Raw genomic sequence first — 15494 nt, 5'->3', positions numbered from 1 at the left:
TGACTAGGAAGAGTCCACATGACTAGAGGACAGCAGTGGCTGCTTGTTAAAGCCTTCTAAACCAAAACTAACATATAATCTGTAGCAAATGTTTTTGCAGATATTAAGAGCGTTTTGTTGTTCCATGACTCAGTGAGGGAGTGGTGATGGTCCAACGTTTCAGTATGCCCTGTGTTGTATGGGATTCTCGTACCCTAGTCCCTTAGCACCCCCTTTAAGAGGCACTGGTAGAAAAGGTTTAACCTGCAGGGTCCAGCCATTTGAATGGTCAGTAAAACACTATTCAGCTATAATAAACAACTGGTCATAAAGATGCCACACTACAGGCAGGGAGCCCTTGCTGTGAAGGTCTTCTCACTGGGCACATGTAGGTCCATGAAAGGGGGAGCCGATGTTTGGTCCTGGACTCTGTGGTAAATGATGCTTCTATAGGCCTTATGATGCCAAGAGCTTGCAGCAGACTCGCATCCCTTAGTCTATCTCCTGGGAGAATGGGTTCCTTCCCAAGGCCAGGGGTTCTCTTCTCAGCATCCCTCTTTTCCACTGCACTGTACCACCCTCTCCTGGGGCAGCTGTATTTCAACATGTGTTTGCAAGTAAAAAAGGACTGGGTGCCTTGAGCAGGAAGGAGCATACTGGGATAGCTGTGAAGGCCCAGGTACTTTAGAGAGATGGGTGACTCTGTTCTGTAGGCAGAGGAGATGTCATGCAGTCTGGTCTTTACCTGAGTCACAGTGATAGCCACGGTCAGAGCCATGCTTCTGTGTTCCTGTGCTCCAAGCTCATTACAATCTAGAGTTGACATCTTTGCAGTCACATCTCCCCCACGCTTATAATTTCCTTGAGTTGTGGATCTGTCAGCAGTACGATTTTCAAATTAGAAACATCTAAGGATTTTAGCACAGCTAAATACTGTCTTGATTATTTCTCAGCAAAATTGCAAACTCACAAAGCAAGCACACAAATAACAATGATACAGAATGCAAGAAGTGCCCTTCAAGAGTCAGGAGAGACAGTCAGGAGAAAGTGCCCAACAGCTTAAGGGGAAAGCCCACACCAAACCTTACATGCTGGGGAGTTGGAGGAAGGAGGATGGCAAGGAGACCTAGACTCCAGGAAGCTCTCTTTCACAGGCACATCCACTGGGTTCTTAGACAAGGCCATCTTTCTCTAGGTAGAAGTGTCAGAGGCCAGGGCAGAAAGAGCCTAGGAAAGCATCAGCAGAGTTAACTACTAAACAAAATGCGCATCTGACTTGCATTCAGCTGGGAAAATAACCTTACCATTTTTGTAAGGTAGCTGTTAAAGATGGCAAGTAGCCCACCACTGGAGGGTGGGAAAGTTTCTGCTCAGTGAGTAGAATGTAAAGGCCAAGGCGACCACTTTCCAGGTCCTGAGATAGAGTTCTCGGGGCTCTAGTGCTCTCTGCGTGCCAGCTTAAAACCAAGAATTATAAGACAAAGCAGACTAGCAACTGCCAGGGCCTGGCAAAACTGCTCAGGGATATGATAATTCATTTGGGGGTTGTGAAAATGTTCTGGAATTGAATACTTTGGATAGCTACACAACTTCACAAATACACTGAAAAATAACTGTATAAGGGGTAAATTTGGGTTAGAGATACAGCTTAGTGGCTAAGAGCACTGGCTGCTCTTCCAAAGGACCCAGGATTGATTTTCAGCATTCCCATGACATCCCACAACCATTACTGTAGTCCCCAAGAAGATCCTATGCCTTCTTCTGGCCTATGCAGGTACCAGACACGCATGTGGACAAAATACCATACACATAAAAGAAATCATAAAAGGATACGTTTATACCGTGTGATGTCCCAAAAGCTTTTGCTTGTTAAAAAGGGCAGACTCGAGCTAGGGGTGCGGTGCACACCTGAAATCCAGCGATTGGGAGTGGGAGACAAAGAAGATCCAGAGCTCCAGGTCAGCCTCAGCTTTGTGGTGATTTGGAGCTCAGCCTGGAGTACACAAAATCCTTTCTCAAAAAGGAAAAGAACCATGTTTAGCCAAGAATGTCAGAGGGAGAAATACAGATAGGTAGAAATGTGCTTTTGTTATATCCACTTACATTAGTCTGTCTCCCTCCAAGGCCCAGCTACTGTTCAAGCATAGGGACTTGGGGGGGACACCTTAAGTATAATATGTCCCCCCACATCAAGGCTTCCTGGAACCCCATAGCACCCCTTTCTCTGAAGCTTCTTGAGGACCTTCTGCACAGGCAAAACAGTCCCTGGGAAAGGGACACGATCTGTTCACTCTCCACTGACACTTGAGCAGGTTGGTCTAAAGTAACTAGACAGTCTCTAGGCCAGGTCTCCAGTGACAGGAAATAGCAGGTGACTCACCTCAGTGAATTACCTAGTGATATCTGAATAAGCTACCAACAGCCTGTCCAGACTGACCAGTGTGCAATGCCTCCCTGAAGGGACAAGCCAGCCTCCCTCTGCAATGGTCAAGGACTTAGAAAGATGGGGATGGTCTGTACTGCCCTCCTGATCAATTGAGGTGTAACTCCAAGCCATATTAGATGGGGGCTCGTGTTGACTCTGCCACTGCCTTAGGAGGTCATGAGCATTTCTGAATCAGGAGGGTTGGAGTAGCAATGAATGTAAACCCAGACAGCTTTCCTGAGGAAGAGCAATCCTGTTTAGGAGACTGCATCTGTTTGTATGCAGCCAGTCTCAGATGCCAGGGGTAATGTGAAGACCAAACATATCCAAAACCTAGCCAAGAACTCTGCCTTGTGTGGGCAATGGATTAGGGGTCTCTTTCAGTTATTTGGGATGGAGGGCATCTTTACAGGAAACCAAAATTACTCCCAATTCAGAGGAAAATAATAAAAATAGAAACCAATACTATAGCTTTTTAATTCATTGGTAACAACCCTGTAACTGGATATGGGAGTTACAGGGCAGCTTGATACTACATCCATTTAACAGAATAACAATAGTGGGTCCACCCCTGGAGTCCATGAGCTCCCAACCTTACATTTTGGCCAGATTACAGTACTGAACATGTGTTTACTTTAGCAGACCAGTCCTTCAATCCAATCAGAAACATTAACATTCATGCCACTACTGTAACCATGGGCATATCATATTTCTTTTATTTGTTCTCAATACATGTTTGGTTTGTGTACCTATTTTACACACAGTTGTCCTTAGGATCAGTAAGAATTTATCAGGTTAAAAGGAGTCTGGAGTGGAAAATGTCTAGGATGCCCTATTCTTCTCTCTTCCAAATCAATTAACTCTTCCAAATTAAGAACAGTGATATAAGAGATCATGATGGGGACATGTTCATTCTCACATACTTCCTGCATTTAGAAATGTGTTTACAAAGATCAGTATGAGTTCTCAAAGATGAAAACCAAACTGCACAGACAAAGCTGTGTCTACATAAGGTACCCAAATTCTTCAGTGGTGGCAGCAGAAGAGAGAATAGATGGTGTGAACTGATGGAGACCCCATGTCCACAGGATATACCTCCCAAACACTCAATTTCCCCAACCCAACTTCAGGAATCTTGATACACTGGAGTTCCTAGTAGGGTATGGAAAGGACAAAACTCCCCTGGGACTGGTCTAAAGCTCCTACAATAACTTGTACAACAGCCTTGACTCCATGAGATAGCATCTGAGATCACCTTCTGATCCACCTTCGTTTTTCCTCCAGGTGGACCTACCATGACTTTTTCAACCGATACCGAGTGTTGATGAAGAAGAGAGAGCTTGCCAACACTGACAAGAAGAGTATCTGCAAGTCTGTCCTAGAGAGCCTCATCAAGGTGACCCAGCTGTAGGAGGGCATGGACCAAAAGCCCCAACAGTGGAGGGCGGGGCTAACTACAGCTTTATCTTCATCCCTAAAAACCTACCTAAGACATCAAGCCATTTCCCAACAGCAGTGGCTGGGAACGGGGAGACCCCTTCCCTACCTAGAGCACTCTGCCTTCCTGCACCTCAACAGATACACAGCACAAGTCACTAGGGTGTGTGTGGAGGCAACCCTGGTGGCAGCAGCTGCTGCTATCTTAGCATCTCAGGGCCTTTGTACCCAGTGGAGGTCTGATCTGTAGCCAGCATCAGCTTGTTATTAATAAAACAACAGATTCTCAGGCCTTTGAAAACTTGTTTTAAATGAAACAACCCCCCCCAAAAAAATCACATTGAGGCTGAAAACTTATAAGAGCAGAGCCTCAAGGGGCAGATCCTTAAATATTTCAATAGTTCTAGAGTGTTCCAGGGTTATAACAAAACATAATAATCTGTCTCCATAAAGTGCTAAATTATAGAAAATATCTTTCAGAACGTGATAATTATATTAAACATGTTTTTGCAAGCTAGCTGGCTAAGACAGTGCCAAGAGGGTGGCAGTGTGGTTAACTGTATGTTGTGCTTGGTTAATGGACTCTGGTTAACTATGATGTTGCTGTGTTCCATCCATCATCACTGTACGTGGTTTGACATCTCATTTTTCATCAGTTAGAAAAATGTGTCCAAGGTCAGCTGAGTTCAGTTAATATATAGTACATCCCTTCTTGCTAGGGCTGGTCTCCTGGTGTATATCCCACACCTGTAAGTAGATTACATAACTATGTGACTGCCTTCCACTTGGTCCTGAGTCATAGTTCACCCTGACCTGAATTCCTCCAAGATTATTAGTAGAACTTTCCATCCACAGATGAGGAAACGAAAATGTGAGAAGTGACTGTAAATTGCTTAGGGTTTCACAGGCATCCAATGCACAGTACCTACTGATCAGGAGTGACTGGTTAGGGCCGCTGTGCACAGTTGTCTGCCCAGGAGATAGACCACTCACATGTGCTTCAGGACTTCCCCTGAAGACATTACATTTCTTCCTCATTTCCCCCATTCTGCGGGCCATGTCTTCCAGACACAATGTTCCCACTGAGTAGGACTTTGGCTGAGCCACAGGTTAGCCCTCCATCACTGCCCACTTTGGCTCACACAGATCTTTGCTCTCCTCCACAGACATAACTGCCTAGACCAGTGGTTCTCAATCTGTGGGACCTAAATTCTTTTGGGGGTTCACATACCAAATATTTACAATATGATCCATAACAATAGCAAAGCTACAGTTATGAAGTAGCAATGAAAATAACTTTATGGTTGGGGGTCGCCACAACATGAGGAACTATATTAAAGGGTCACAGCTTCAGGAAGGTTGAGAACCACTGGCCTAGACCATCCCTTTTGAACACTGCCTGTTTGTTTCTTGCTAATACCCACTCTTAAAAGAGTCTCCCCTGTTTACTTTTCCATCTGCCCTCCCCATGATGTTGCATTTTTGAGAGCAGGTATCCTTTTAATGGCCACATCCTGGATCCATGTCTGTCTTAACAAGTCTGTTTAATGAATACTGAGAATCTAGGTGTGTCTACTGGGGCGGGGGTACACACGCAATCTGGCAAGTAGTTAAGCCATGGAAGGAAAAGCTAGTGTGTTCTGCAGAGTTCACTAACTAGCTGGTCTCCCTCCCAACCTTGTAAAGAATCCAGACAAGTTCCAGTTTGGCCGCACCAAGATCTTCTTCAGGGCGGGTCAGGTGGCTTACCTGGAGAAGCTTCGGGCAGACAAATTCCGGGAGGCCACTGTCATGATCCAGAAGACTGTCAGAGGCTGGCTGCAGAAGGTGAAGTATCGGAGGCTGAAGGCAGCTACCTTGACCCTGCAGAGGTTCTACAGAGGACACCTGGCCCGCAGGTGAGCCGTTCGGGGTGTACCTGGGGTCAGGACGAAGGGGAGGGCCTCTTTGTCTGGAATGGCAGTGCTTCTTCTTGGGCCCAATCTGCTTCTTAAATTGCTCCTAGTGCCTGTGTGCTCCCTTCTTGCTTCAGAGAGCAGATCTAGTCATGTGTCTCCTGATACCCAATCTATCCCCAGTCCACCAACATTAACCCAGCACCATCTGATTTGCATGCAAGTCAACCATTTCTCCTTTGCCTGAACCCCAAAGTAAAGCCAGTGTCTTTTAGGAAGAGAGGTGAACCCAGTTACCAGTCCCTGCCCACTAATTCCTCACCATCACTTGGCCCTCACTGGAGAGGGCACCAACATGGGCTTCCTGGTGATAACCCTGCAACAGCATGCATGCATTCTCCCTGCAGGGAGCATGTGACCCAGGGGATGGACAAGGCCTTGTGTGAAGAAAAGACAAGAGAGAGACTAGGGGACCTCTGAACCTTAGCACATAGGTGCTGAGTGGCCCTGGAGAGCACTTCCTTTCCCAGGGCTATGCTAAGTCATCTCTTAGTCCTCCCTAGCATTGGGCCTTCTGATCCTCACTCTGAGCCCTTGCAATGAACTTGATAGGCTCTCAAGAGGGGTGGGAAGTATCTGCTCTAAAGGTGAGCGGACTGCAGAAGTGAGAGAGTGGGAAGTTTGGGGGAAATGAGAAAACTAGGAGGGATCATTGCTGGCCTGAGGACTTTCTTTTCATTCAGCAAACACTTGCCCTGATCCTGAATCACCAGGTCCTGAACTAAACACAAGAATGCAAGGTGTTTGAACTATCTCTGAGCTTGCGGAGGCACAGGGGGGCAGACAGCAGTGTGACCCCTTAAGAATGGGAGATGCTAGGCTGGAGAGATGGCTTAGCAATTAAGAGCACCAGTTGCCCTTCCAGAGGACTCAGGTTCAATTCCCAGCACCCACATGGCAACTCACACCTGTCCATTAACTCCAGGCTAGGTGGGGGTCCAACTAGGGCCACAGAGGGATGGACTTACTTCATGAATATCTCAGCCGGCTAGGTCCCTGTCCCTGATGCCACCTGTGCTTTTCCACCACTGCCCCCAGGCTGGCTGAGCACCTGCGGAGAACCCGTGCAGCCATAGTGTTCCAGAAGTACTACCGGATGCAGAGGGCCCGCCTGGCCTACCAGAGAGTCCGTAGGGCTGTTGTTATCATCCAGTCCTTCACGCGGGCCATGTTTGTGCGGAGAAACTACTGCCAGGTGAGTGCCTGCCATGAGCATATCACTTCATCTTCCAGCTCCCCGCCACAGGACCACTGCCTCTTTCAAATGGAATGATCATTGGGCTTCCCAATATGTTAAGCTTCTGGGACTGTGGTTTCCTGTCTAGTAAAATAAGGGTAGAAATGAGAGTTTTACAGCTGCTTCCTTGTGGACACATGATCTACAAAACCTAGCTAAAACTTTCCATCAAATCCTTAGGTGTTATGGGCCACATGTATTCTGTCTCCTAAACCCAAGGCCAGCCCACTTTCACCTCAGGGTGGTTGCAGAAGCTGCACCTGTCCCCATCCTGCAGAGTAAACCCTAACCCTGCATGTGTTTGTCCCCACCAGATCCTCAAGGAGCATAAAGCCACCATCATCCAGAAGTATGCCCGGGGCTGGATGGCACGTAGGCATTTCCAGCAGCAGCGGGATGCGGCCATTGTCATCCAGTGTGCCTTCCGGAGGCTCAAGGCCAAGCAGGAGCTGAAGGCACTCAAGATCGAGGCCCGCTCTGCAGAGCATTTGAAACGCCTCAATGTGGGCATGGAGAACAAAGTGGTTCAGCTACAGCGGAAGATTGATGACCAGGTTAGTGGAAGGAGATTCCTACCCAGGTGCTGAGGTTTGTGGGATACCGGGACAAGCTTGAGAGGGTTCCCAAGCTTCTTCAGGGAGATGCAGGTACCAGAGGCCTCAGGAAATATTGCCCAGTCAGTAAGAATAGTTACTGACTGTAGTACACAGAACAGAGCTTTGCCCCAACAAAGATGCCAGGTCCTAATCCCCAGGGTCTATAAATCTGTACATCAATTAAGGATGTCTGGATTGGAAGATGACCCTGGGATACCCAGGTAGAGATACCCAGGGATACCTGTGGAACCATAGGATGCTCGTAAGAGGAAAGCTGCAGTCTGAATCGAGTGTTAGGATGCAGGTCCATAACATGAAAAATAAAAACCTAGAGATAGGTATCGGGGTTCAAGCTGATGATCAGATAAGCAAAGCAGCCGGCCACCTAGCTGTTACCTCTACCTCAGGCTGAAAGAACTGTCCTGTCCTCAGCATGGCTGGAGAATAAATCTCTGAGACTGACTTTGCTTCTTCCTTGTGTACCTCTCTCTGCCCAGCCATATCACTCCTGTCTCCACCTCCTCAGTGCTGGGATTAAAGGTGTGGGATTCCAAGTGCTGAGATCACCTTTGTGTGAGCTTTTTCTCTTTTAGACTGATTTACTCTAATGTAACCCTGGATGGCCTTGAACATACAGAGATCCATCTGCCTTTGTCTCCTGAGTCCTTGGATTAAAGGTGTGTATCACCACTGCCTGGCTCTATGGCTTGTGGCTAGCTTTGCATTCTGAACTCTCAGGCAAGCTTTCTTAAATCATAAATAATACATCACTACACCAGTCCACAAGCTGAAACATTCAGGCCACCTTCAGGAGCTACAAATAACAGCGGGAGGCTCTCCCACAGAGTGTCCAAAGAACCACAGTGCTGCTGGCCACGTTTAGATTTCTGCACTCGGACTGTAAAACAGTAGCTTATACTGTTCCGAGCCACCCACTTCATCGTATTCTTTATAGCAACAACTGATAGATTAGTCCAGACTCGTGTGGCCCTGCCCCTGCAGAAACTGTATGGTACAGCTAAAGCAATGGCTGGTGTTTACTAAGGTTCCCGTGTTCCCACATTGTACTTCCCTATTTGTGTGTGACAGTCTGTCCCCCTGAGGCATCCTGTCTGTCATGACATTGGTATTGCATTGCTTAAGCTTTTAACTCTATCTGCCCTGGCCGCCTTCACACATCAACCAATTAGATAAGCAAAAAGCATATGCTAAATCCCTCTGTAGGTGGATTTCTGTGAAAGGGATCTGAGGCAAGCTCTTACTTTGGGGTCATATCGACTCAGGGTAGAGTACAATTTGGAAATAGGTTCACACCACTCAGGTGGCTTCCCCATACCCCAGAAGACCTTCTTTTGATGCCTGATTGTGTTAGGTATTCAGTTAGGTTCCAGAAAGCAGGAAGCATGGCACAGGTTTGATGCTGTTATTATAGAGATAAACCTTTAGAACAGTGGAGATTTTAAGCTACCCTGGCCCTGGTTTCAGATAATGCTCAGCATCAGCCTTGTATGAAGTCAATGCCAGAGGATAAAAATAATACAGTGTTTTACACCCCACATGCTTGCACATCAGAGAGAAGTCGATTTGAAAGGGCTATTTTTAAAGGGAGCTTTTTGCCTTAAACTTCCTGCTTGGTGAACATCTGTGAGCAGTGGTAGATGTTGTCACCCTGGAAAAGACTTCCTGTATGCCACAGGTGATCAGGGGACACATGAGATCTTTCTCACACTATTCTCCATGTGACTCTCATGCCAGGCACTAGTCCCATACATTAACACATTGATCTTCACCACACCTATGGGACAAGTATTACTATTGTCCCCATTTTAATAATGAGCACACTAAAGGCACAGAGGGTAGGTAACCTCCCAAAAGTCACACAGCCTGGCTGGGATTGAAACATGGCAGACGGCTTTCAGACAGGTTTTGTCACCTCTGGCTGGGTTCCTAGATCACACCCATTGGGAAGCCCTTGGGACATGTAAAGAATGCTCTTCAGGCCAAACAGAGACCCTAATGTAGGTTTGAGGTCATGTTCATAAAAGTATCATGTCCTTGGGACTGGTGAGCAATGTGTGACACCCACGGTGGGGAGTTATGAGCACATATTACCATGAGTACTGGTGATCTCTTGGTGGGCAGAACATCTATTGGAAAGTGAGTTGGGTGTCTTTTCCCCTGTGATTCCAGGAGCTAATCTAGACAGCCACTCTCTTTACAGTCTTTAAGTCAGAAGGAAAAGAGACAAGTGTCCCAAGTCACTTGTCAAAATAGCATGGCATAGGAGATAGTGTCTCCATATAGGAGACTGGAGTCTGGTGAGAGTATTCCCACCACCATGGGATAGAAATCAAAAGGCAAAAACCAGGGGAATGTGCACCCCAAGCTCATGCCTTCAGGATGAGAACCCCAACTGCAGAGAACAGACTCCAGTTGGCACCAAGCTTGTGAGTAATCAAGAGGACATCCTCATGTGAGAGTCCCTTAGGAAGAAACAGGATCATCCAGAGCCAGGAGCTGTCCCTGATGCTAATACACTTGTCTTCAAGGTTTTGGTTTCTGGTGTCACACGCCACCTTCTTCACAGTGCTCAGGGACCATCCTAGAAATTCTCCCATTATGTCCCTAGTATTAGCCTCTGGTATGACATGGTTCAACCAAAATGATAAGAGTCCATGAACTCTGCCAGTGTGGTAGAGTGACATGGCCAGATTTTAGTTTCTTGTCATAGAACTCAAAACCCTTAGGTCCTTGTGAATCTAAGGCTGTGTTTAAATGTTTTTATCTGAAAATATATAACCCAAATCAATAGTTCAGTCAGTGGCCTTTAAATCAGTTGGATTCAAGATAGTTAATAGCCACTCTGTAAATGTTACATTAGCCCATATTTTATGATTCTCAGGGGTATCCATATATGTTAGGAAAACAGTCTGCTATACGTTACAGCTTTGGGACCTTTCTGTGCCCCAGTGAATTATGCATGAATTATATGGGGGCTTTCAGTTGCACTCCCTGAAGGTGAGGCTTGATAGCCATAAATGAGGAACAGTGATAGCCCCAAGTGAGCACTTATCAGCAGGAGGCTGTGACTTCACCATGAAGATTCTTGAAATGATTTTCCCTCTTCCCACACCAGCCCATGTCTGACTGGGAAACACAATGAGTCTTGATTGTGTGGGTTCTGTGCTTAAGACACAAAACATACAGCCACAGGAAGTCGGGTGCGGGGGTTGTTTGAACGACAAGGGTGATGGTGATGAGTGGGAGTAGGAACTGGAAGAAGCAGAGGCAGACTCTGAGTAGCAGCCAAAGGGACTCCACAGAGAACACAGGCCAGTGAGGCTCACTGACAGTTCCCAAGCAGTGACTGACTGCGTGGCACGTACCGAATAAGCAATTTGTTCCCTATATCTTAATAATGACCTTATAAGATGGGACTCTCTCTTACCCCTAGTTTATATGGGAACAAGTGGGCCACAGAAAAGTGGGTGGCCAGATGAGACACCCAGAGGGCCAAGGACAAGATGAGCCCAGCCACAGGGCTGCCAGCTTCAGACATCATCCCCAGTGTTTGAGTCCAGTCTCTGGTAGCATCAGGGTCAGGAAAGCTGGGCCTCCCAGAAACGTCAGCATTCCAAAGTGTCATATTTGACCACAGCAGGCTGAGATGTGCCTGCATCACCTGCCTCCACCACCATGTGTTTGTCTCTTTATATCCCAACCAGCTCCGTTTAGGGACCTCAGCCACCTGTCTACCCTTGTTGATCTGGCCCAGGACAGACCAGTGGCAGTTGACAACTGATCTGAGCTAACTCACATCCCAAAGCAGAGGTGAAGTCCAGTATGCCCTCCACCTGGATAGGGACCCTCTGCCTCCAGTGTAGACCCAGACCCTGGTGAGCAACTCACACAGGTATGGGTCTTTATAAATAGATGCTGCTTAATTGGATTTCTCTAGATTCTCCAGGTGAGGCTCACAGCAAGACAGGTGTAGGGAGAAGCAGGCTGTACCTGGAGCTAGCAGAGAGCATGGGGAATCTTGCACACAAGGAATGCACTGCCCGCAAGCTCAAACGCGGCACTTCAAGCTGTGTGCTGCTGTGTAGATGCCAGCAGCTTTTCCTCGAGAGTTCCTATGAGGCTTAATTTCCCTGTGAATTAGTCATTGATTTCTGATGCCCTGGCTTAATGGCATTTTAGCCAATGTTCTGCTTGGAGTTCCTGGGGAGCACAGCAATGAATGATCAGTGAGTGCTGCTTGCCTGCTGATCCAAAAGCATGCTCCGTCCTCTGCTCCACCTCTCCCCACTGACCACTCTGCCTCATCCCTCTCAGTTCTCCCAGCCCATCATTTACACAGAGCTCGACCCTGCAAGTAGGTTCTCAGGGCCTGAAGCACACACAAGTTGGCTGCTGATTGGCTACACAACCTATGGGTGGGTGTTGTCAGATACCAGTCTCTCCAGTGAGAGCTGTGTGTTTTGAGCCGTGTTGACAGGTGGGGGCCCCTTGGAGGGCCTCCTTGAAAGAGGGGATGCTGAAGGGGTCCTTTGTCTCAGCGGAGGGGATTAGGTTACAGCTCTTTGTGCCAATAAGTCCAAGGCCAGAAGGGCTCCATGTGAAATGCTAGGGAATCCTAAGAGACCAAGGCTGCAGACCCAGGAAGCTGGCTGCATCATCCCTGCAGCCAGTCAACCTACCCTGTGAGGACTCACGTGTTTTCCTTGGACTAGTTCAATGTCAGTGCTGCTGTTTGGGTCTCCCTCCACTTCTAGGTTCACAATAGAAGTTAAGAACATTAGGGAGATGGCAGGAGAGAACCTGGGCATGTGATGATTCTGAGATTGAATTCTGTCCTAGAAGTCCTTTTCCAGTGGCCTTCATGATTTTTTTTGTGAGTCAATAACCCTTTCTTCTTCTTTACCCCACCCTGTTATGCTCTCTGTAGAACAAAGAGTTCAAGACCCTGTCGGAGCAGTTGTCCGCAGTCACCTCCACACATGCCATGGAGGTGGAGAAGCTGAAGAAGGAGCTGGCACATTACCAGCAGAACCAGGAGGCTGACACCAGCCTGCAGCTGCAGGAGGAGGTGCAGAGCCTACGCACTGAACTTCAGAGGGCTCAGTCAGAGCGCAGGGTCCTAGAGGATGCCCACAGCAGGGAGAATGGCGAGCTGAGAAAGGTATGCATGGACCTGGGGAGTAGGGCTGGTGAAAGAGTGGTAGGCAGGCTTCATGCTGAGAAATTTCCCTGGTTTCCAGGGCTTGTGTCCACAGACCAGCCTCCCTTCTTCACGTCGTAAATGGCTCTGCTTCTGGGTCAGGCACCGAATGTCTACTTCCTGAGCAAGTGTTGATTGAGCTGCTACCATTAGCTAAACACTATGGCATCTGTTGGGAGAGTAAATAGTTGTCTGTCTTTGCTCATCTGTAGGTCAACTCTACAGATATAGTCCTCAGTAAGAGAGAGGAAAGGTGTAAAGAGTTTTAGGGCTTCAACAGCCTGTAGCTGTCACCTCTACCAGGAAATCCATATATGGGGGGAGGGTCTGCTCTGCTAGCTGTAGCCTGACTTTGCCACTCTGGTTCATAAGGCTTTCTCCCAGTCCATGAAATGGTACTTCCTGAGGTTGGTTCTGCTGCTCCAGATGTTTAGCTACCAAGAAGCTCTCCCAACTAGAAAAGTCCCACCCTGGAGGCTGTCTGTGGTTGACAACACCTGTGTTCTCTCCCCATCTCTACCATGACCCAGCTAGAAGGAAAATAGCACATCATCCACATGTTTAGTATCTGTCCATTGTACAGAATCACGTGGATGGAGAACCCAAGGAAGGAGAGAGTCTATGTTGGTCACTGCTGGAAGAAAAGCTCTGAAATCGGGACAGACAGTGCTGGCACACCTCGGGCAGACTCAGAAATACTGACCCTAACCACGACTCTATATTGTCTAGTGTGTGCAAGGACACTTACTGGCCATAGTGCCCATGTGTAGGTGTGTATGTATGAACCTAAATACATATCAGTGCACGGCCTTGATCACTCTAAGTCTGCTTCTGGACTTGGATTAGCAAGTTCATGCGATTTTATATGTCTTTCTAAACTGAATACAAGACTTCAGTCCTGCTCTGTAGTCCTTGGCTCTTCCGCTGCCCTGCTGCTTCCTTGTAGCTGAGAACTGTGCACTCTCATTTCCCTTCCCCACTTCCCACAAAAATTTTGAATTGATGCTCAGAGTACCTAAAATAGCTGGATTTCCATCCAAAGGTAGGTAAGGGTTTACTGTATGAAAACTTCCTTGGCAAAGCCAACCAGAGAAGCCAAGTTCACCCTGCTTTCCTTAAAAAATGGCTATTGCCTAGGAGCCTGTTGGCCTAGAGATTGAATACAACTGGAGCTTGGAACTAACAAGAAAAAAGTCCAGGGCACTACCAGAAAGGGGGTAGTTGGGGCAAAGACTCCTGCCCCCCTCATCATCTTTTGATCATGTATCCCTGGCTGGTCTAGAACTTTCTATGTTTGCCAGAATAGCCTCAAACAGAGATCCATCTGACTTTGCCTCCTGAGTGCTGGGATAAAAAGTTTGCACCAATATACCTAGATAAGACCCTCTTCTCTAATTCCAAATAAATACAAGCCTATGTTACCAGCCCTCAAAAGACACTGGAATAGAATGATCCATTAAGTGGGAAGATCCTCTCTTTCTAGGAAATGGAAAATGAGAAATAGGCATTCTCCTTTCTCTAACGGTCTGTGGGACATTTTATTCCAGTGGTTAGAGAATGGTCAAGGGACAGCTGGCTCCTGGTTTCTGTTCTAGTATCTGCCTACCTGGAGTTTAATATTTAGCAAGGGCAGTATCCAGCCTGAACAGTGCTGAATAATAAGACAGTTGGTTTCTTTCTGGTCGTGTCCAGGGGCTTTCTCTGCACTGAGTGAGATTGATGAGACCAGCAAAGCACAGAGACGGAGCCAGCCGCTGGTAGATGTTTAATTAATGGGTTTGATGTTTCTGTCAGCAGAAACTGCAAGAGCTATATTAGAACTGGCATCCTGGAACATTTGGGGCTGCCACTTCCGATGGTCTTACCTAGTAGGCCACATGGCTATGCCGCCTTAGCCCTTAGGAGTCAGGAATTCATCTCTGTGTCCACAGAGCATGGAGCTGCCCTGTCACACCCAAGCCTATCCTTTTCTAGTAAGGGAGACATGACTTTGGCCTCTCCATAGAGTAGTCCTCAGGAAGGCTCTTAACTCCGTCCCTTGTGTTCCTTATTAAAGCCTCCGGTCCTTCCCTGGCTGTCGTCATGCAGCTGTGCTGTTATGTGTGACTTTGTTACTTGGAAGGGAAGTGCCTCCCTGTGCTGCCATTGGCATGGAGGTAATAGCTCTGTCTTTGTTAGGATCTCAATTGCTGTGAGGAGACACCATGAGCACAGCAACTTTTATGAAGGAAGTGTTTAATTTGGCTGACAGTTTCGGAGGTTTATTCCATTCCAGAGGTTCATCATCATGGCAGAAAGCATGGTGGCATGCAGGCAGGCATGGTGCTGGAGAAGGGGCGGATCTACATCTACGTCTGCAGGCAGCAGGATGTGAACTGTGACTATGGGCGTAGCTTGGGCATAGGAGACCTCAAATCCCACCCCAACCCCCGGCAGTGGCACATTCCCTCCAACAAGGCTACACCTGCTAATAGTGCCACTCCCTTTGGGGGCTGTTTCCTTTCAAACCACCATGAACTCCTATTTCAGAGTGTGCTCTGAAGGTCATAGAGAGCCTACCTTGGTACAAGGTTGTAGTGAGAGGGGAGAAGTGACCTGCAGCCAACTGCTTGATCCTGTGGCATCCTCGGCACTTTTCTGGTGC

The 15494-nt window shown here is 47.5% G+C and overlaps 1 protein-coding gene across 5 annotated transcripts in view; it reads left to right on the top strand.

Annotated features, from left to right (window-relative positions):
• Myo5b (myosin VB) overlaps positions 1 to 15494 on the top strand; it is a 265550-nt gene that overhangs the window by 204315 nt on the left and 45741 nt on the right. For all 5 annotated transcript variants that reach the window (XM_021230890.2, XM_013118053.3, XM_021230892.2 and 2 more), the window contains exons 18-22: positions 3689 to 3800; positions 5528 to 5739; positions 6835 to 6991; positions 7348 to 7587; positions 12578 to 12811. In XM_021230890.2, the coding sequence (XP_021086549.1) occupies positions 3689 to 3800; positions 5528 to 5739; positions 6835 to 6991; positions 7348 to 7587; positions 12578 to 12811 (955 nt within the window). The remainder of the gene's footprint in view (positions 1 to 3688; positions 3801 to 5527; positions 5740 to 6834; positions 6992 to 7347; positions 7588 to 12577; positions 12812 to 15494) is intronic.

Source organism: Mesocricetus auratus, unplaced genomic scaffold (genome assembly GCF_017639785.1).
Source record: "Mesocricetus auratus isolate SY011 unplaced genomic scaffold, BCM_Maur_2.0 Super-Scaffold_6730, whole genome shotgun sequence".
In the NCBI taxonomy this organism is placed as follows: Eukaryota; Metazoa; Chordata; class Mammalia; order Rodentia; family Cricetidae; genus Mesocricetus; species Mesocricetus auratus.
This window is presented reverse-complemented; position numbering and strand designations above follow the sequence as displayed.